General features: G+C 48.0%; 1 protein-coding gene across 1 annotated transcript in view; it reads left to right on the forward strand.

The window, feature by feature from the left end:
* The first annotated feature begins 3,206 nt into the window (after window positions 1-3,206).
* Window positions 3,207-23,183, forward strand: part of LOC147121240 (kinesin-like protein Klp68D) — an 89,534-nt gene continuing 69,557 nt past the window's right edge. The window contains exons 1-6 of the mRNA XM_085981455.1: window positions 3,207-4,026; window positions 4,141-4,202; window positions 4,296-4,379; window positions 6,075-6,225; window positions 8,393-8,466; window positions 10,396-10,534. Of these exons, the coding sequence (XP_085837581.1) occupies window positions 3,873-4,026; window positions 4,141-4,202; window positions 4,296-4,379; window positions 6,075-6,225; window positions 8,393-8,466; window positions 10,396-10,534 (664 nt within the window). The 5' untranslated portion in view covers window positions 3,207-3,872. The remainder of the gene's footprint in view (window positions 4,027-4,140; window positions 4,203-4,295; window positions 4,380-6,074; window positions 6,226-8,392; window positions 8,467-10,395; window positions 10,535-23,183) is intronic.

Raw genomic sequence — 23,183 nt, forward strand, 5'->3', positions numbered from 1 at the left:
CTTCAAAAACATAGTTCCTCTTAAAGGTACATACACTACAATTTGTGCCATATTCTTGCGGTCTCTGTTGTATCTCTGCAGCACCCCGTGCTGCTGCTTCATATGATACCGCAATGCTGAAAGCCTTGTCCAGCGTAAGGTCCTTTTCAGATAAAAGCCGTTTCTGGGTTCCTTCACTTTGAAACCCACACACAAACTTGTCCCTTAAGGTATCTGCCAGTCCCGTTCCAAACTGGCAGTGTTTCGATAGTTTGCGCAGTTCTGTTAAATATTCAGCATTGCTTTCATCCTTATGCTGGTTCCGTTTGTGAAACTTGAATCTTTCTGCTATCAGCAGCGGTGTGGGGTTTAAATGTTCCTGTAGTATCGTCACTATGTCTCCAAAACTCTTTTCCACTGGATTCGCTGGGGTTACTAGATTTTGTAATAAGCCATATGTCTTTGCACCCATTAAATTTAACAATACCGGCGCTTTCTTGTCATCTGACACCTCATTTGCCTTGCAGTATACCTCTATTCGTTCGACATATGTAGTCCAATCTTCGACTTCATTGTCAAATGCGGTGATACTGCCACACTTCGGCATTTTGGGTGTGGTTTAAAATGGCATCTCCCACGCTTTCCTTCCTCCCCCGCTGCTGCCAACGCCACTCTCGGCGGTCCTCGTGGCAATGGCGGCGCCTCGCGGGTTTCTGCGTGTCTCTCCCGCTCCTCGACGCTGCTCGGCCCCTGAACACCGGCTGCACCCTGTGCGCTCTGCCCTCTCTCTCTCTCTCCCATCGACGCTGCTTGGCCCTTTGCTGTGCCGCTCGGTCGGGCTCTAGCCCGCCGCTGTCCGGGAAGGGTCTGCGCACTACCTGTTGCCAGCCCGTTTCGCTGGACCACCGCGACTGGAAAGCCAAGCCTGGCTCTCAACAGCCTCCCCCGCAATTCTCGAGTCTCTGCTGGATGACTGGGCGATTGCCTGTGGTCGACGCCCGTGTCTCTGGCCTTGACCTCCAATCTACTGGTCTCCAGGAACGAATCCCTGGGAGGTGATGCAGAGTTGCAGGTAGGATCGAATTTGCCTCGTCGCCAATGTTGTGTCCGTCAGTATTAAGACACAGACTGCAGGAGAACGGTACAACAGGTGTTTACTCAACGTGGCTCACTCTGGAACTGAACTGTACAGATTACTACTCAGTGCTATATACAGGTGTGGTCACTGCCGGTACTACAGTATACATGAGCTGTAAAAAGTAGTTCCCCCCTTAAAGGTATATACATTACATAAGGGAATGTACAAGGGTGATTAGTTGACATTTTGATTTGCATTTGATGAATTTATAAATTATCTTTGGAATGTTTGTTTTGTGGTGGCTCTCATTTCAGCTTTATGCCCAGGAGGACCTTGTGATGTTCCGTGACAGAGGGATAGTAAGATGGGGAAGTGGTAAGCAACGGGATTTGGGGCTTCATTCACTGGAACTGGAGATGATGAGGTGCTCACGGACAGCCCATCTGGAACGGGGTTCTGTAGTCTGCCTCCTCCCTTCCTCTTCCTCCTCCTCTTCCTCCTCCCCCCCTTCCTCCTCCTCCTCCTGAGGTGGTCTCGGAACCCATAGTGGCAAGTGCTGCGCCTTCATGATGGCCAAGTTCTGGAGCATGCAGCAGACTACCACAAAAATGGGACACCTGCTCCGGCAAGTATTGGAGGGCTCCTCCCAAGCGGTCAAGACAGCGGAACAGTTGCTTTAGCACCCCAATGGTCTGCTCGATGATGTTCCTCGTGACAGCATGGCTGTCATTATATGGCCGTTGGCCACGAGCGGATAGTCGTTGTCTCCTAGCAGCCACCCTTGGGTTTGACGTGGTGGCTGGAAGATTGCTAGCACACCGGTCTGGCGCAGGATGAAGGCTTCGTGACTGCTGCCAGGATACCGGGCATTCACCATCATGATACGCTGGGCATGGTCGCACACCAACTACATTAAGAGAGTGGTAGCCTTTGTGGTTCTAGAACATCTCAGGATTGGTATGCAGTGCCCGCAATGCCCAATATCCTGGCCACATACGTGTTCCTCCGGCTTCTCTCTGTTCAGAGAGAAGACAATGAAATCCCTTCTCCTGGAGTAGAGTGCCTCTGTGACCTCCCGGATGTAGCGATGGAAGGCGAACTGGAAGATGTTAGCTATGGCTCCTGCTCCAGACTGGAAGGATCTGGTGGTGAAAAAATTGAGGGCCACAGTGACCTTGAGGGCCACTGGCAGCGCCGTTGTCGCCCCGCCCTGAGGCTGCAGATCTGGTTGCAGGAGGTGGCAGAGTTCTGTGATCACCTCCTTGAAGGGCAGCCTCCTAATACACTGCCCCTGGCTTAGGTGCAAGTAGGAGAAGTGCTCCCTTAAGACCCTAGGTGGGTAAGGCTTCCTGCTGAGTGCCCCCGTGCCCCTCCTACTCCTCCCTCTGTGAGCATCTTATCCTTTTCTTCGCTGCCTCCGCTCCATTTCCCTGTCACACTCATGCGCGAGGGGGACTGCAAGTGGAGCCCCCATGACTGGGAGCAAGTGGTATGAGCAGAACCCTTTAAATGAGAAGCAAGGCCTTCTCCACTTGCAGCAACACTCCTGTCACCTAAGCAACTTTAAACAACTCTAGAGCCAAATAGTTGCACAAACTTACACAGAGCCAGTAGAAATGAAAAAGCAAGTCAGCTGCAAGTTGTTGATGATCCCTTTAAATAGCGCTGATGGGGGTGTTCCTTCCTGCTGCTGAACACAAGGTCAGCTGGTCGTTGTTAGGAGAGGGAGTTAAATGGAGTGGCGACGTCCAAAATGTGCATCAAATCAGCATTGCATACTCATTGACATCATGATCTGCCTCATCTTAATATCCGCAGTGAGCGCAGGCAGCAGCAGTGCTGCCAACCTGCCCAAAATGGTGGCCGCTGCGGGACCTACCAGAAGTGGGCGGAAGTGAGGAGGCCGCCAATTTTTCTTCCAAACCAGCCTTAACGGCTGACACTAGAGGCTCCAATTTCACGGCCTGGGTCTATATTTCCTAGAATTTAGAAGAATGAGAGGTGATCTCATTGAAACATATAAAATTCCTACTGGGCTTGACAGGGTAGATTCTGGAAGCATGTTTCCCCTGGCTGGGGAGTCTAGAACTAGGGGTTCACAGTCTCAGAATAAGGGATTGGCCATTTAGGACTGAGATGAAGAGAAATTTCTTCACTCAAAGAATCTTTGGAATTCTCTACCCCAGAGGGCTATGGATGCTCAGTCGTTGAGTATATTCAAGACAGAGATCGTTAGATTTTTGGATATTAAGGGAATCAAGGACGAGTGCAGGTGGGTGGAGCTGAGGTAGAAGATCAGCCATGATCTTATTGAATGAAGGAGCAGGCTCAAAGAACTGAATGGCCTACTCATGCTCCTATTTCTTATGTTCTTATGAGAGAGTTCCAGATTTCCACTATTCTTTTGTGTGAAAAAATGTTTCCTGATTTCACTCCTAACTTGCCTAGCTTTAATCTTAAGACTATGACAAAGAAATCCCAGGACTACGCAGCAATGCCTCCCATTTTCAAATGGATGTATCAGGGCAGGCTTCGAGTGGGAAGATCAGGGTCATGAGAGGATCAGTGAAGGAAATCATGGCAGCCATTTTTTTGGTGGAATTCCTCTACGCCCCAATTTTACTTGAGACGCCATCTATACTGCCAGAAAATAGGAAGTTTCATCAAGAAAAATCCAGGTCAGTAACTTCTAGTGTAGGACACAGATCCCTGAGCTTCTGTTTATCCTTTTAACAGTTTACATTTGGTGAATTCCTATTCAGCATGTTTGGATGTTAGCCAATTTTGATGTCAGTTCTAGGAGTCATTCTCATAGATGTACTTATCTATTTCTCTTTATCCTAGAGCTGAATCGTTGCTAAAAGTTAAGTCAATTGATGCTGGTCAGAATGATTTGCAGATCAGTGAACAAGCTCCATGGAAAAATTGTCGTGTTGTGATAAGGATTCATCCACAGGAACAGAAAAATGGTTAGCTGCAGTAAACATTTCTGTTAAAATCTATGCAGCATCCGGTTTCAACAGCAGTCATCTACACTTGAAATGCTAGAGATATTTCCTGTCACATTTATTTTCTTCTTTCAGATGAAACAAACAAATGCATTAGAGCGGAGTCTCCAAGTAGAATAGTGGTTAACACCGGAAGGGTAGGTATTGAAACAGGTTCTGATGGAAATAAATTAAAGGTAGATAAGTTGAATCAGCTGTCTGAGGACAGCTAATTTTTGCATATGTTTCAGGGTCATCAGCCTCACATTTTGGATTTTGATGCTGTTTTGGATGAAAGTACTTCTCAAAGGGATGCGTATGAAACTGTGGCTAAGGTAATTTTTCTATTTCTACAGATTTTTCAAACATATTCAGTGTTAACATACCATCATCTAATTTAACATTTTACACACATTAAGGTAAATTTTAAGGGCTCTTGCCTAGTGTAACCGGGGTGATAGCAGCCTAAAAATGGTGGCAGGTCACTTACAACCCCCATCTACGCTGGCGGGCCAGCCGCCGCCATCTTGGGTAGGGACCTAGGATGGGCAGCCAGAGTGCCCACACTTGTAATTTGAAAATACCAGCCCTGATATAATAGGACTCCGAATGCCATTTTGAGGTACAAATGGGCGGACTGTGCGCCCCGCCCATTTGTAACAGGCATTAAGCGGCCTAGCTAACGGTCTTAAAGGGAGGCCATTCAGAAAAATGTAGAATGCTTGTCCTCGGCCCACAAAAAAATTCCATCCTGCTGCCATCCCAAGCGAGGCTCCTCCCCACCCCTAGGCCAACTCAGTGTGGGTGCTAGCCGGTTTTCCACCCTCCCAAGCTGCAGCAACATGTAAGTTTGGCACCCGCAGCTCTCCGGCTGCAAGTAAGTGAGGCCCAAGCCTCAAAATGGGCGTCATATGCAGACCGTCTGCCTCCTGTCTGTTGTGCGCCTAAAGTTCAAATCGCCCCTATTGACTTTGAAAGTGATATTATGATAGAAATGAAACACGTGAACATGTACATTTTACTAAGGGCAGCCTGATGGTGCCACGCTTCACCCTCCCAAGCTGCAGCAACGTGTAAGTTTGGCACCCACAGCAAGACATAAGTTTTCATCTGTGGTCCCACATAAGGCAGATTAACAATCTCAGGGAGGACATCTAGAGAAGGTATCATAAGTAGGTAAGGAGGGTAAGTCAACCCTCACAGCTTGTGTACAACTCCTAGTGACTGGTTGAAGAGAGGCCTTGGTAGAGACCAAGGAGTAGGTCAATTGCCTCCCATTTTAATTGTGTAATACCACTTAGCACAGTGATAATTCTGGCTAATAGGGTGGGATGGGCTAACAAATGTGGAAAGGGGAGGGGAAACAAATGTAAAAAAATATTTAATTAATTTTATACATTTTGTGCAAAAAATAGAAAAAAGATAAAGTGTGCATCTTTTATGATGCAAACAGACAGCATATTACCCTGGTAACTCTAGCAGTGGAGTACTGGACTTGCGTCAAGAGGGCTTAATTGAAACCCATTCAAGATTAAATGAATAGTTGGATGAAAGAAAAGGCGATAATGGGAAGCAAGTGGGTAAATGTGATTAAGACTGTTTTCTCGTGTGAAAGGTAAATGTCAAAATGGGCTGATTGGACTGAATGGCCTGTTTCTGTGTTGTAACTGCTATGCATTTCTACGTATACCTCACCCTTGATTTTGATTTGAACCTGCCCATGCTTGTTGAGTGAGTTTGCTGGTTGTCAGCCAGGTTGTTCAACAAAACTGTTACAAGGAGTGCAGGTCTTTCTTTAGATGGCGAGAATGGAAGAAAAACTTCTGCAGTTAGTTCTTTCAATCAGCACCACATCTCTGTCAGATCGTCATGCATTAATGGTGGTCATGGAGAAATTTACAGCCCATAATATCCTGCCCTTTTGTGGCAATTTCGTAACGCTGGGACTCAAAGAAGGTAAAATAAACGAAATACTGTTATTAGATACTGCATAGCTCTCAAAGGTAATGTAATCTTGTGTTGTTCTTCAGCCCCTTGTGGAATTTGTACTTCAAGGGTATAATGGATGTGTCTTAACGTATGGAACCCCTGGAAGTGGAAAAAGCTATACCTTGCAAGGTGGAAATCTTTCAGGAAAACAGCGGGGTATCATTTCCAGAGCAGCTGAAGATCTCTTCAACAGTATCCATTCCACTTGTTTTTGTTATGTATCTTTTTTTCAGGGTGTAAACCTCTTAAGCAATTGGATTATTTTAGTACATATTTCTTATGAAATTAGTTGTCACAATTCTGTTGCAATGGTGATATAAAATGCACAAAATTATCTATATTTATTCTCTCAGTATTTACTAGATTTTATCTAGTCTACTCTGTTGAAGTGAATAGTTTTGAAAAATCCCAATTTCTTCTAAGCCATTCTGTGAAAACTTTAGTTATCACAATAAAGGTTATTTGCATTTAATTATTTCGTTTTAAAGCCCATACACAGAATATATCTTAAAATAACAACAGAAAACGCTGGAAAAACTCAGCAGGCCAGGCAACATCTGTGGAGAGAGAAACAGAGTTAACGTTTCAGGTCGAAACCCTTCTTCAGAACTGAGAAAAAAGCAGGAAATGAAACAGATTAAAAGGCAAGTTTGGGGGCTGGGAAATGGGGGAGGGGATGAAAGAACAAAAGGGAAGGTCTGAGAAGTGAAGAGGCATTAAGAGATATTCAAGATGAGACGAGATGGTAATAGGACAGGTAAAGAGACAAAAGATGGCTCTAGATGAAGTGTGGAATGCACTGGCAGAATGAGAGACAGCTGCCATGTGGGAGAGAAAAAAAGGAAAAGGCACAAACCAAAGGTGTGGATAAAAAATATATAAAAATATAATAGGGGCCAAGGTTATGATCTGAAATTGTTGAACTCGATATTGGGTCCGAAAATGCCTAATTGGAAGAGGAGGTGCTGTTCCTCGAGCTTACGCTGAGCTTCCGTGGAACAATGCAAGAGGCTGCGGACCGTGAGGTCTGAGTGGGAATGGAGCGGTGAATTGAAATGACAGGTGACCGGAAGCTCGGGGTCACCCTTACGGACTGAATGGAGGTGTTCCGCAAAGCAGTCACCCAATCTGCGTTTGGTCTCCCCAATGTAGAGGGGACCACATCGTGAGCAGCGAATACAGTATACTAGATTGCAAGAAGTACAAGTAAATCGCTGTTTCACTTGGAAGGGGTGTTTGGGGCCCTGGACAGTGGGAAGGGGGGAGGTATAAGGGCAGGTGTTGCATCTCCTGCGCTTGCATGGGAAGGTGCCGGGCAAAGGGGAAGGGGTGCTGGGGGTGATAGAGGAGTGGACTAGGGTGTCTCGGAGGGAGCGGTCCCTATGGAATGCTGAAAGGGGAGGGGATGATGCGTTTGGTGGTGGGATCACGTTGGAGGTGGCGGAAATGGCGGAGGATGATCCGTTGAATGTGGAGGCTGGTGGGGTGAAAGGTGAGGACAAGGGGAACCCTATCGTGGTTCCGGGAGGGAGGGGCAGGGGTGAGGACAGAAATGCGGGAGCTAGAATGGACACGGTCGAGGGCCAAGTCAACCACGGTAGAGGGGAATCCTCGGTTGAGTAAAGGAAGACATGTTGGAAGCACTGGTGCGGAAGGTGGCATCGTCGGAGCAGATGCGACGGAGATGCATCTTATTTTATTGTATTTTTTTCACTACCATGAGAAATTCCATTCCTTTTTTCTCCTATTATCACTAAGAGCAGCCTGCCTGTGCACTAAGGCATGCTTTATTTTGTCCCTACAAAACATTGGACCATAATTAAATCCATAATTTAATATTGTTTTTGCAGAAAAAATGCTTCTGCTTAAGGTGGCAATAGACAGTGTTGTGTCAGAAGGTAATATTTGGGACTTCAGATACTTTGACTCACATCTCCCACTTGGAATCTTTTTTGGGGCTACCCAACTACAACATCCAAAGAGAAAAGCTTTCCATCAACTAGATTATTAAAAAAGTAAACAAATATGAAGATAAATACAAATATATGTAATTCAATTAAAATAGAACATAAAAAAGTACTTTGGAATAAAAAAAATTAGAGTCTCCAAAATGAGATACCCAGCCATTCTCTGTTTTAGCAAATGTAAACATTTAATAATAAAATGTACATTTTGTTAACAAACCATTTTACCTGACCAATGAATTAGGTAACTGTTTAACATTGATAGTGTGTTACACATGATAAAATTAGAGGGAAACCAAAAATACATCAAATTATCTTATTCTTGATTACTATTGAACAGAAATTATATGTTATATTTGTTTGCAAGGAAAGTATTTTCTTAGCACCTTTTTCAGCTGTTGAGAAGACAAGTTATAAGATCACAGCATCGTACATGCAAATTTCTAATGAAAAAATATATGATTTGCTGGTAAGTTCACCGTCATTTGAAAATATCTTTTTTAAGCAAAAGTAGCTGAATGGAACTTAAATTTTGAACAGAATTATTCAGAAAGATACTGTGATTTTCCTATTTCATGACAATAGTTCTATGCAATAATTTTATTGAAAATTGTAATTTTATTCTAATCTGATTTAATATTTCATGAATATGACAAGTAAATAACTGAGGATTTGATGCAATCACCCCTCAAACTCTTACCAATCCAGAAAGTCCATGTGACCTACCAGTGCCAAAGCTTCACATTTAGCTTCTCCTACCTGTAGAACAGCAAGCAATTAGAAAAGCAAATGGTATGTTGGCCTTTATTACAAGAGGATTTGAGTATAAGAGTGAAGACGTCGTACTGCAATTATATAAGGTCCTGGTGAGACCATACCTGGAATATTGTGTACAGTTTTGGTCTCCTTACCTAAGGAAGGATATACATGCCATAGAGGGAGTGCAACAAAGGTTCACCAGACTGATTCCTGGGATGCGGGGATTGTCCTATGAGGAAAGATTGAGTAGACTAGGCCTATATTCTCTAGAGTTTAGAAGAATGAGAGGTGATCTCATTGAAATATACAAAATTCTTACAGGCCTTGACAGGTTAGATGCAAGGAGGATGTTTCCCCTGGCTGGGGAGTCTAGAACCAGGGGTCACAGTCTCAGAATAAGGGATCGGCCATTTAGGACTGAGATGAGGAGAAATTTCTTCACTCAGAAGGTGGTGAATCTTTGGAATTTTCTACCCCAGAGGGCTGTGGTGGCTCAGTCATTGAGTATATTCAAGATGGAGAGCGATAGATTTTTGGATATTAAGGGAATCCAGGGATATGGGGATAGTGCAGGGAAGTGGAGTTGAGGTAGAAGATCAGCCATGATCTTATTGAATGGCGGAGCAGGCTCGAGGGGAAAAATGGCCTACTCCTTCTCCTATTTCTTATGTTCTTGGAACTCTTTCCTAGGCAATATCATTATTTCCAACTCTACCCTTTATAACCGGAACTTCACTTGCTAAACCAAGTCAGCAATTGATCATCCATCCTTTTCCGTCTAGCAGGCATCAGATTGAGATTGTTGCAGTTTTGGATTTTTATATAACTGTTTACTTTCTCTACAGTTTCAAAGAATTTCCATTAAGCAGAATTCCCCCATATAATCCAAAATTTGTACTTTTACTGACGCTGCCCTTGATTTTTTTTAAATATTCATTATGGGATGTGGGCATCATTGGCAAGGCTGGCATTTATTGCCCAACCCTGGTGGTGGACTTTCTTCTTGAACCACTGCAGTGTAGCGGTTTGATACATCTGATCACTACCCACTTCAGAAGGCAGTTCAGAGTCAATCACGTTGCTATGGGACTGGAGTCACGTATAGGCCAGACCGGGTGAGGACGGCAGGTTTCCTTCCCAACAAGTTTGATTTTTATGACAATACGACAGCTTCATGGTCACTTTTACCGAATTCAAATTCTCAAACTGCTATGCACACTCTCTGGATTATTATTCCTGGCCTTTGGATTACTAGTCTAGTAACATAACTACTACACTACCGTACCACCTAGAGTTGTATGGCTAAAGATTAACCATTACCCTATTTGCAGTAGGCTTGATTCCAAATCAAAAATTGTGAGTTCAAGTTCCAGAATTAGCTGTTGGTTAAGTTTGCTGGTTTCATTCAAGAGAGTTTTGTCAATTTTTAGTTGCACTGATTGAAGAGCGCTGGGTGATAATGAGATGTTCCATGTTTGGGGAAGGAGACTGAAATTGTATGGCTTCTCCTGCTTGCATCATATCTCATGACCAACAATCAGAGGGGCATTGATGACTGTTTTGTGGTGAGATAATGAGCAGCCTTTGACAAAAAAATTGAACAAAAACATAAATCATTCTATGTGTTTCTATGTTTCAGAATATTCAACACTCGGAAAAAATTCGGATACACGAAAGCGATGACAAAGTATCTGTTGAAGGACTCACAGAAGTTGATGTTACCTCTGTAGAGGATCTTCTTCAGGTTTTCAGAAAGGGAGCTTTAAACAGAAATGCAGGTACTTTAGAAAAAGATGTGAACAATATCATTAAAAGAAGAAATATGTAGAGGTCTTTACATACACAGGAGGGGGCTACAAATATTGGGGTCTAATTTAATATTTCATGTGTAATAATGTGATGTAGGTATAAGCTACAGAAATTACTACTTAATGCAATTTTTCCAATACATATAGATCACATAAAAAACATAATGGGGAGAATTTTCTGGGTCAGCACCAAGGCGCACTGGATTGCCTGAGTGCAGCAGATATTGGAAAGTCAGGCAGATTGGAGCCAAAAAACAAGAAAAGGAAGCATCAAAACCTTGTTTTTATGAGCTGTTAATAACATTTAGCAGGTTGTGCACAGTTATTAAGTTTGTTAGTGCACTGCACAGCAGAGCAGTGGCATGTATGTTTCCATGTGATTCTTCATGTGGTCATTTCTCAGGCCTAGAAATTCAGTGGTTCAGCGCGCCCGTTAAGGGCCCATTTGGTGAAAAAATGGCAGCCAACTCGCTTCCGGCGGGTCCCGTGGCTTCCGCCATTTTCAGCAGGTCAGCAGCACTGCCGTTGCCAGCGTTTGCTGCAGAAATGGAAATGAGGCAGACTGCGACGTCAATGAGTGTCCAAAACTCTGCTGCCCATGCCCTAACTCACACCAAGTCCCGTTCACCCATCATCCCTGTGCTGATCTACAATGGCTCCTGGTTAAGCAATACCTCGATTTTAAAATTCTCATCCTCGTTTTCAAACTCCTCCATGGCCTTGCCCCTCCCTAGCTCTGTAATCTCCTCCAGCCCTACAACCCCCCCCACACCCCCCCCCCCCGAGATATCTGCGCTCCTCTAATTCTGGCCTCTTAAGCATCCCTGATTTTAATCGCTCAACCACTGGTGGCCGTGCCTTCAGCTGCCAAGTCTCTAAGCTCTGGAATTCCCTCCCTAAACCTCTCTGCCTCTCTCTTCTCCTTTATTTCTCCTTATGTGGCTCGGTGTCAAATTTTGTATTATTACGCTCCTGTGAAGTGCCTTGGGATGTTTTACTACATTAAAGGCACTATATGCGGCTCAGTTGGTAGCACTCTCGCCTCTGAGTCAGAAGGTTGTGGGTTCAAGTCTCACTCCAGAGACTTGAGCACAAAAATCTAGGCTGACACTCCAGTGCAGTACTGAGGGAGTGCTGCACTGTTGGAGGTGCCATCTTTCAGATGAGATGTTAAACCAAGGTCCCACCTCTCAGATTGTTAAAGATCCCATAGCACTATTTCAAAGAAGGGCAGGGGAGTTTTCCTTGGTGTCCTGGCCAATATTTATCTGCCGCAGACACGATGGGCCAAATGGCCTCCTTCTGTGCCATAAATTTCTATGATTCTATGATAAATACAAATTGTTGTTGTTGTAGCCTGCCCCATCAAAGTGCTCATCTGAGTCCTCTGCAGCAGAATTCGTGTGCTGGCACCTGCGCTATCCTTGCTCCTGCCCTGGCTGCAGGCCACTCATGCCTGGTGTCTCACCATATGTAGATTACACCTCGATGCTTTCCTCTAAATTACATGGAGCATCAGTATCTGAGCTGGTGGCTGCAGGTGTGAAATCGAGTGGTGCTGTTCCACCACTGCCTGGGGCCAGGTTGCAGTTCTTGGGTAGCTGAAAGGAGAAAGGCACAAGGGTTAGGTAGTGGTGAGGGGAGGGGGGGGAAAGCAAGAGGTGCATGCTTACACCATCTGCAACTTGTAAATCAGAAGAGATTGTGGGATGAGGGGGAAGTGCGATGAGAGAAGGAGGATTAGGTATGAGGATACCGTCACCTTCTATAGTTTCAGCCCTGCCGCTGGCTACGGCCTCAGCAATAGCTGTTCCGGTGATGGTGAGCACTGTCAACTCCATGGGGGTAAAGCCATTCATGTGAGTCTGTGCCCCGCCGGTTAGCTTCTGCTGCCTCCAGTTATGCGCCACCTTGTCCTGCAAGAGAGAGGGAAGTGTGTCAATGAGTGTTTTGTAATCTATTTTGGTAACGTGGCTGTCATGGTTGAATGGCTGGCAGTGTGTGCAAGCTGTGAGATGTGGGTGTGAGACTTGCAGCAGTGCTAGGTATGTGAGGGTGAGGTGAAGCTATGTTACGTAGGAGTCCTGATTGATAGAGATTGTTGGTAAGTGAGTGATGGGGGTGTGGTGCATTGAGCAATTGCTGAGGCTAGTGGTGCAGTTGGTGGAATATGGCATTTGAAGATGCATTTGCTGACCGTGATCACTCGTGTGAGATCATTGAACTTTTTGCGGAACTGCATCCTGGTATTGACCACCACAGCTATCTACTCCCACAGCCTTCTGAACGTTTGTCTGGAGGACCTCCTGGCCCCCTGTGGATACAGCACATCTCTTCTCCTTTCCACCTTCTCCACCAAGGCCTCCAGTGCAGTGTCGAAGAACCTGGGAGCACGCTCTCTCCCATGTTGTGCCATTATTGAGAGTTTCCCACATCAAAATCAGTTGTAGAACGGCTTCCACCACCTACTCCAGTCACAGTACACCTCCCTTTTAAGAGGTGAAAGCTGCCTTTAAGCAGTGGAGGCTAACCTCTCTCGATTTTGGGCCCCCTGCTGAGGTATGCAGCCAATGAACAGCGCGGTTAGTGCTGGCCACACGATACAATCACTTAAATGAGCAGGCAGCATGAAGTTGCTATGCTGCCTGCATTGGACTCAATGGGCATCGCGATTCCCGTTTTCAAGGGATATCAAATTTTGCAGTCAATGGGCTCGATTTTGCCAGGCCTGAGGAGGCAGGAATGGAGGCATGTGGGGTGTTAAAATTGCAAAAAGTGGCGGGCGGGCCTGACCCCGTCTCCATCCCGCCTCCAAGCAATTTCCCCAAATGCGTGGTTTCTGATCCCGTCTCCGTCCTGCCTCCAAGAGGCGGGCTAGGCCCTTAAGAACCACTGAATTGCCTCTATAATCCCATTTTGAGAGGCCTTTCTGATTTTAACACTTTTCCGACGTGATGCACGCCTCCTCTGAAACACGACGGTGAAACCTGGCAGTATCACAATTGGATTGCTGACTATCCGCTGCAGCTCCACCATTAAATAGGAGATTTGATCAGTCATCATTTGCAGGTGGCAGGACTTTGTTGTCTCAGGTCTGGGGGAACTTTTAGCAGGCATAACCATAGCTGTGGAAGTTTGGAGCCTGACACCCATCTCCAATGTAACCTCCTGGGATACCCCTCTCGCCACCTTGACTGAGCGCTTCCTCAACTGAGGCCAATACCAGAAGATTGGGAACCATTTATTTCCTTTCCTCCTGGACATCAGATGAGGACGAAGACCAGCTGTGGCAGCAGCAGAACCATGAACAACAGCACTGTGATGAAATATTTCCATTCATCACTGCCTGTGACTGAGATCGGTTTCAGTGTCATTTCCCTTCCCCCAGACCTCATTGTATTGTGTACTGGAATGTGCTGTATTGTATACTGGAATGTGCTGTGTGTAGGGCTCCGCCCATACCTGGCCCCGTTTGTAAGCTAGCTTCAGTCTAGCCCCATTCTCCAGAAGGACGACATCTCTCTCGCTTACGTGTTTCGTTCTAAGTTAATAAAAGCCTTGTTTTGTTCTGCTACCTTCGAGTCTCGGAATTATTGAGGCACATCAATTTTATTAACTTATTTTCAACACTATGGATCAACTCCTGAAACCCGAACGTTTGGATTTGGATCAACATGCTCCGGACGCATCAGCACGCTTCGGACACTGGTTTGAGTGTATGGAATTCTTCCTGGACAATTCCGCAGCCGTCAAAGACGCTACGGACGCTGCAAGGATGAGACTCGGAATTCTGCGGAATTGGGTAAGCCACCGGGTTTACCCCCTCATCCAAGACGCCGAGACGTACCTGGCCGCCTGCGACATCTTAAAGGCGCATTACCAGCAGCCTACGAATGAGGTGTATGCTAGGCACCTGCTCGCCACCCGCGCACAGCGACCTGGGGAATCGGTGGAGGAGTTCCTAAGCACCCTGAAAATGCTTGGCAAAGACTGCAAGTGCCGAGATGTAAAAGCCGCAGTGTACACTGACGAGCTTGTTCGCGATGCCTTCATCACAGGCCTCAGCTCCACTTACATCCGGCAAAGACTGCTGGAAAAAACGGGGTTGGACCTGAAACAGGCTGCGGACACCGCGCGATCCCTGGATGTGGCCCAGAGAAACTCGGACGCCTACTCTTCAGCCCGCGCCGTCCACACCGCCACGTGTGCACCGAGGGCGCCGCCATCTTGGAAGGCATCTTCCCCGCCCGACACCGGCTGGGCCCCGCTCTCCCCCCAGAAGCCCTACGACAGCCGCGACGCGTCAGGGACCCAACTGCTACTTCTGCGGGCAGCCAAAGCACACCAGAAACCTGTGCCCGGCGAAAGGCACCACCTGCTTTAAGTGCGGTAAGAAGGGGCACTTCGGGAAGGTGTGCAGAGGGAACCCCGCCGGAAAACCAACCGCCGGAAAACCCGCCACCGCCACGTGTGCGCCGTGGGAGCGGCCATCTTGGACGCCATCTTGCCCGACCTCGTGGGGTCCGCCATCTTGTGAGCAGACAGCGTGGACGCCATCTTGTATCGATCAGGGCCCTACAGTGGCATCGGTCACAGTGGACCAGACCAGGCCGCACCCGCTATCCAGATCAATGGTGGACATCGAGGTAAACGGGTGCCGGGTTAAATGCTTAATTGACAGTGGAAGCACGGAGAGCTTTATCCACCCAGAACTGGCACAACAACTCTCCCTAAAGGTGGTCCCTACTCAGGGTACCATCTCTATGGCTGACAAAACCCAGACATCGACCATTCTGGGTTACTGCACGGTACAATTGTGCGTTAACGGAACTGTATATGATAATTTTAAAGTATTAATCATGAAGAACCTATGTGCGAGCGTGATCTTGGGCCTGGATTTCCAGTGCAACCACCAAAGCATCACGCTCAAGTACGGTGGGTCCCAGCCGCCCCTCACAGTGTGCGGTCTGGCTACCCTGAAGGTAAAGCCGCCTTCGCTATTCGCGAACCTTACCCCTAACTGCCGGCCAATAGCGACCAAAAGCAGGAGGTACAGCTGGGAGGACAGGCGGTTTATCGCGACCGAGGTAGACAGGCTCCTGAAAGAGCGCATTATTGAACGCAGCAACAGCCCGTGGCGCGCCCAAGTGGTAGTGGTAAGGGGTAGCGAGAAGAAACGGATGGTGATCGACTATAGTCAAACGATCAACAGGTACACCCTACTAGACGCCTACCCGCTACCCCGCATATCAGAAATGGTGAACCAAATCGCCCAATACCGGGTGTTCTCCACCATCGACCTCAAGTCAGCGTACCACCAGCTCCCTATCAGACCAGAGGACCGCCCGTACACCGCCTTCGAGGCGAACGGACGCCTCTACCAATTCCTCAGAGTCCCCTTTGGGGTGACGAATGGGGTCTCGGTCTTTCAGAGGGAGATGGACCGCATGGTCGATGGCCACCACTTGCAGGCAACCTTCCCCTACCTCGACAACGTCACCATCTGCGGTCACAATCAGCAGGATCACGACTCGAACCTCGAGAGGTTCCTGGAAACCGCACAAAAACTAAACCTCACCTACAACGAGGACAAGTGCGTTTTCAACACCACGCGCCTCTGCATACTAGGCAGCGTGGTGGAGAATGGGGAAATCGGACCAGACCCCGACCGATTGCGCCCCCTACGGGAGCTGCCCCTGCCCAACACTCCCAAAGCCCTGAAAAGGTGCCTGGGGTTATTTTCTTATTATTCCCAATGGGTCCCCAACTACTCCGACAAAGCCCGCCCCCTCTTGAAAGCATCCTCTTTTCCGCTCTCTGCTGAGGCCCACGCCGCCTTCAAAAGCATTAAGCAGGATATTGAGCGGGCCACGCTACAGGCAGTGGACGAGAACACTCCATTTCAAGTGGAAAGTGATGCGTCTGACTTCGCCTTGGCGGCCACCCTCAACCAGGCGGGGCGGCCCGTAGCTTTCTTCTCGAGGACCCTCCAAGGGCCCGAGATCAGACACTCCTCCGTGGAAAAGGAGGCCCAAGCCATCGTGGAGGCAGTGCGCCACTGGCGCCACTACCTAGCCGGCAAACGCTTCACCCTACTTACCGACCAGCGGTCGGTAGCGTTTATGTTCAATAATAAACAGAGGGGGAAGATTAAAAATGATAAGATTCTTAGGTGGCGGATCGAGCTCTCCACCTTCGAGTACGACATCATTTACCGGCCAGGGGCCCTTAACGAATCCCCTGACGCCCTCTCACGAGGGATGTGTGCCAGCGCCACCGGGGATCGGCTACAGACCCTCCACAACGACCTCTGCCACCCAGGGGTCACGCGGCTGTTCCACTTCATAAAGTCCCGTAACTTACCCTACTCGATTGAGGAAGTTCGGTCCCTGACCAGGAACTGCCGCACTTGCGCTGAGTGCAAGCCTCGGTTCTACCGCCCAGATAGAGCCCACTTAATCAAAGCTACACGGCCCTTTGAGCGGCTCAGCTTAGATTTCAAGGGCTCCCTCCCATCCGTCGACCGCAATGTTTACTTCCTGAACATTGTGGACGAATACTCCCGGTTCCCATTCGCCTTCCCCTGCCCAGACATGACCAGCCTCATTAAATGCCTCAACAGCCTGTTCTGCCTGTTCGGTATGCCGAGCTACATCCATACGGATAGGGGGGCGTCCTTCATGAGTGAAGAGCTACGCCAGTACATGCTGTCCAGGGGGATCGCCACGAGCCGTACCACCAGCTACAACCCCCGGGGTAACGGCCAAGTGGAGCGAGAGAACGGAGCAGTATGGAAAGCAGTCACTCTAGCTCTAAGGACCAAGGGCCTCCCTATCTCCCGCTGGCAGGAAGTCCTCTCGGATGTGCTCCATTCGATACGGTCGCTATTGTGTACGGCCACTAATACCACGCCTCATGAACGAATGTTTGTCTTTCCCCGGAAATCCACCTCAGGCGTATCCATGCCGTCATGGCTCTCCACCCCAGGTCCGGTACTCGTGCGAAGGCATGTGAGGGGCCACAAGACGGACCCTCTCGTGGAGCCAGTACACCTACTCCACGCCAACCCCCAATACGCATATGTCCGGCACGCCGACGGAAGGGAGGACACCGTGTCCATAAAAGACGTCGCCCCAGCCGGCATCGACAACAACCACGGCAATAGCGGCAACGACGATCACAGCAACTCTTACCCACCCACTACTCTTTCATCACCCCCGGAAGAACACCGACCAACGGCACCCCCACCAACTACCCCTTCAACAACCCTGGCGGCACCCCCGGCAGAGACCCAGGAGGCTACCGGGGACACCCAGCCGACACCCGCGGCACCGCAACAGCCACGTCGGTCGCAGAGGACTATCAAACCCCCGAACAGACTAAATCTATAGAAGGGGTGAATGTGATGAAATATTTCCATTCATCACTGCCTGTGACTGAGATCGGTTTCAGTGTCATTTCCCTTCCCCCAGACCTCATTGTATTGTGTACTGGAATGTGCTGTATTGTATACTGGAATGTGCTGTGTGTAGGGCTCCGCCCATACCTGGCCCCGTTTGTAAGCTAGCTTCAGTCTAGCCCCATTCTCCAGAAGGACGACATCTCTCTCGCTTACGTGTTTCGTTCTAAGTTAATAAAAGCCTTGTTTTGTTCTGCTACCTTCGAGTCTCGGAATTATTGAGGCACATCAAGCACCACCAACAGCAGCAGCGACAACAGGAGTGCCAAGCTGCTGCTCACCCACCTGAAGCTGCACAGGCCAGAAGGCGCCAGCACGCGACCACATTGCTGCCCGGGATGCAAGGGACGCACTCATCTTGGCCAGATTTGCTTAGCCTGCACAATCAAACAATTTTGTCTCGCACCTTCTTATCAGACCATCGACAATGGCCAAGAACCTGCGGATTCCTAGCACTCTGACCACCATACTGACAATTGCAAGTAATCCTAAGCTCTCAATGTGGAAGTCCCATCAGCGAAATGACACACGCCACAACTGCAACAGTTGCCATCAGAATTTTTATTTACAATAACCAACTGATGGCTTCTCAACATTAAACATCACATTTCACCCAAGTGACTATTTGTGCAGTATTTTTCTCTTACGTGTGCTCCTACGTGGTGGTTCCCCCTTGGTATCAGCAGATGTAGAGGCCCCTTGCTCACTTTCTTGCTGCTCGTGTCTCGACACCTTTGGCGAGCGTCCGCTGGGGTTGTGAACCTATGAGGGCTTGGCAACAGTCTGCTGCTCCTGCGGCTGTGCAGGGGTTGAGACGCCGATCTCTGGTGGGGCTCTGATCGAGGGCTCTGCAGTGGCATGGAAGTGTGAGCGCTTGGAGAGGAGCCCCCACTTCCTTGTTCTCTGCCACCAACATCCCTCTCATGGGTCAGGTCCACCTTAGTGTTTGCAAGTGGCTTGAGAGCACCTTGCTGCACATCAGGGGGGCCACGGGGACCCGTATCTGCACTGGCAGTCCTACTCAGAAGGACTTCCATGAAGGTCTGGTTTCTCTGTTCAATAGCTGACCATCACTCCTCCAGAGATGTCAATCTATTCTGAACACTCACCATGTTTTCTACACTCTGGCGACTTAGCTCCTCCTTGGCCGTAGCCATCCTCTTGTCTACTGTAGCCATCCTTTCCACGGAGGTTGCCATCCTTTCCGTGGTGCTGCGTTCATGCGCCAGTGACTCCACAAAGGCTCTGCTCATGTTCGCGATGGACTCTTCCATTCGCTCCACACTCGCAGCGACCCTGGAGACAAAACCTGCCAGAGACTCCTGTTCCTGGAGTTCCAGCACTGCTGTTCTTCTGGATGGACCCAGAGGCAGAGGGTCGACATGCAGCTGAGCCGAGCTGGGAGAGTCCTGCGCCCTCCAACTAGGACTCTCCACTGCTGTCCCTGTCTCCACAATCTGCTGATGCTCACTTGTGAGCTGTAATACACCAGATGACAACACTACTCTATCTCGCGATGGTCCCACTGAGGTGTGAGTGTCTGCGCTGGTGCTGGGTTGGCTGAATTCTGCTGACGCTGCACCCTCAGAGGTTGCAGCTTCCTCTGAGGAGTCTGGAGGCTCAGGCTGTTCCTCCTGGATAGTGGGGACGGGTGCTTGCGATGGTCCTGTGGGGGAGTAAAGGAAAGAGTCAGAGATGTGAGGCCAAGGTTACATGCACATTGCATATTGCAGATGATCATAAGTCCATCTGTTAGAGCTTCAGAATCATTATCAGCAACTCATGCAATGTCAGTGAGAGATGAAAAACTATTCTGTCACCAGCTTTCTCTGATGCACCCGTCTGTCCGCCCCCCACATGCGCATCGTCCTCGAGTCCCACGATTTCCAGGACCGCCTCCTCCCAAGGGGTGAGGTGGGCTACTGAGGGTGGCCCTCCTCTTGTCCTCGCTCTTTCCCTCTTATTGTGAGCTCTCTTTTCCTGCAATGAGGGAGACAAGTGGAGTTTGAGTGAGAATGAAGGAGTGAGTGTAGAGAATCCATAGCATAGATGCTTAGGAGACAGAGATGGAGTGAGGTGGCAAGACCAAGGGCCCTCCCTGTGTGTTGTAAGTTGTTTTCATAGCATCATAGTGATAGGGAGTGTGAGGGCTGCATAGTCGAATAGTTAGGTGAATGTGACCATAGAGAGAGGGAATGGGTAAGGGTGCAGGGATGTCAGTGTCAAGTGGGATGTGGAGGAAGAGGTTGCTAAAGCTGAGTGCTGGTGAGGAGAGGCAATGGGGATCAGATTGAGGGTGATGGGAAAGTCATACTCACTTTTCCAGTGCGCTGAAGGTCATGAAACCTCTTCCTGCACTGAAGCCAGGTTCTGTGGATCAGGGACAACGAGTTGACCTCCTGGGCCACCTGGATCCACACAGCCTTCGTCTGCTGGGGAGGCTTCTTCCTCCTTGAAGGGAAGAGCACCTCCTTATTAGCTCTTGCTCCCTCCACCAAAGCTTGCAGGGCGACGTCATCAAATCTGGGAGCAGACTTGGGTCTCCCGCTGCTCATATTGCCTCCAGGTCCCTCTCACAGCAAAGGCCAAAAGGTTGGCAGTCTGCAGAAGAAGCAAGGCTTCTTGCAGACCTTAAATGCAGCAGCAATGATGACGTCATCGGAGGTGAATTTCAGACTGAAAAAACTAATTGGGCCATGGGTTCCCACACGCTGGAACTCAATTGCCCAATTAGGTGAAAATTGCATCATTCTCCCACATCGATTTGGAATCGGGTGGATAACACGAAAAGTGGATGACACGACCCCAGCCCGCCCCAATGACAAAATTGAGCCCAATGTGTTTATATAGGATGTTATCACATCCTTAGGAGCCCAAAGCAATTTACAGCCAATGGATTACTTTTGAAGTACAGTCACTATTGTTATATAGGCACACACGGCAGCCAATTTGCACACAGCAAGGTCCTACAAACAGTAAATTAATGCCCAAATAATCTGTTCTTAGTGGTGTTGGTTGAGGGAGAAATCTGACTTGAATAGTGCCATGGGATCTTTTACGTCCACTTGAGCAGACAGACCAGGACAGGCCTTGGTTTAATAAAAGACATCAACTCTGACAATGCAGTACTCCCTCTGTGGTAAATTAAACAAAACTTTAGAATATCTAACTAATCTTACTTCACACAATATTTCCATGGCCCCAGCAGTTTCAGAACCCTAACGTTACATACATCATTTAGTTATCTTTAACTGTACAATCAAATGTTAATTGATGCAGCATTCACTGGAAGTCTCTTCCACATGTTCATTGTTCTGTGAGACAAATTATTTTTTCAAGCTCAAATCTTGCTTGAGGCTTATTAACTTTTTTACTTGTGTCTTCTCGTTCTGTCCTCACAGTCTAAGTTAAATACCCTGCATTATCCATTCTATCTAAGATAGTCACTAATAAATCCAATAAGGAATTCAGGAGAAACTTCTTTACCCAAAGAGTGGTAAGAATGTGGAATGCACTACCACAAGGAATAGTTGAGGCAAATAGCATAGATTCATTTAAGGGAAAGCTAGATAAGCACATAAGGGAGAAAGAAATAGAAGGATAAACTGATAGGGTTAGATGAAGAGGGGTGGGAGGAGGCTCGTGTGGAGCATAAAGGCCAGGATAGACCAGTTGGGCCAAATGGCCTGTTTCTATGCTGTAGACCTGATGTAACTCGAAGTAAGTCCCAGCATTTCTTAGATCATGTCTCCTCTCAATCGTTTTTGCTGTAAGGAAAATAAGTTCAATTATGCAAGTCTATCTTCATAACTTAGAACCCTACGTCCCAGAATTACTGCTGCCACTCTTTTCTGAATACTCTACAATACATCAATGTATTCATGGTGTACAAAAGTCTTATGTTTCCTGTTCCTATGCACATAATTTTACATTTATCTACATTAAATCTGCCATTCTTCGATGGCCCAGAAATTCGGGTCGGGTGCTTCCTGCGGGTGCAAGCCCCCGACCTGCACTTACCTTGCGCGCCGGCAGTTGAGCTGTAGGGCCCCGTGGAATTCCGATCCGGGGCCTGGCCCAGCTGCCGGCACGCAGTGCTTGCGTATCCCAGGGGCACAGTTAGTTTGATGCGTCCCCTGGGATCAGGTGGGCCATAGGCAGCCAATCGGAGGAGGGAAAAGCCCATTCATAAGTCTTGACAGGAAGACCTGTCAAGACTTACATAGATACATAGAAGATAGGAGCAGGAGTAGGCCATTCGGCCCTTCGAGCCTGCTCCGCCATTCAATGAGATCATGGCTGATCATCCAAATTCAGGACCCGGTCCCTGCCTTCTCCCCATATCCCTTGATCCCTTTAGCCTTAAGAAATATATCCAACTCTTTCTTGAATATACTTAATGAACTGGCCTTCACCGCCCTCTGTGGCAGAGAATTCCACGGGTTCACCACTCTCTGGGTGAAGAAATTCCTCCTCATTTCAGTCCTAAATGGCTTACCCCTTATCCTTAGACTATGACCCCTGGTTCTGGACTCCCCGGCCATCAGAAACATCCTTCCTGCATCTAGTCTGTCCAGGCCTGACAGAATGTTATAGGTTTCGATGAGATCCCCTCTCAATCTTCTAAACTCCGGTGAGCATAAGCCCAATCGACCCAATCTCTCCTCATACGTCATTCCTGCCATCCCAGGTATCAGCCTGGTGAATCTTCGCTGCACTCCTTCCATGGCAAGAACGTCCTTCCTCAGGTAAGGTGACCAAAACTGCACACAATACTCAAGGTGTGGTCTCACCAAGGCACTGTACAACTGTAGCAAGACATCCTTGTTCTTGTACTCGAACCCTCTTGCTACGAAGGCCAACATACCATTTGCCTTCTTAACCGCCTGCTGCACCTGCATGCTTACCTTCAGCGACTGGTGTACAAGAACACCCAGGTCTTTTTGCACATCCCCTTCTCCCAAACTATTACCATTCAAATAATAATCTGCCTTCCTGTTTTTGCCACCAAAGTGGATAACCTCACATTTATCCACATTATAGTGCATTTGCCATGTTTCTGCCCAATCACCCAACCTGTCCAAATCGTGCTGGAGTTTCACGACATCCTCCTCACAGCATACCCCCCACCCCCAGCTTTGTGTCATCTGCAAATTTGGA

The sequence above is a fragment of the Somniosus microcephalus genome, chromosome 3, assembly GCF_052327205.1.
Source record: "Somniosus microcephalus isolate GS21.2 chromosome 3, FLI_Smic_1.0, whole genome shotgun sequence".
NCBI lineage: Eukaryota > Metazoa > Chordata > Chondrichthyes > Squaliformes > Somniosidae > Somniosus > Somniosus microcephalus.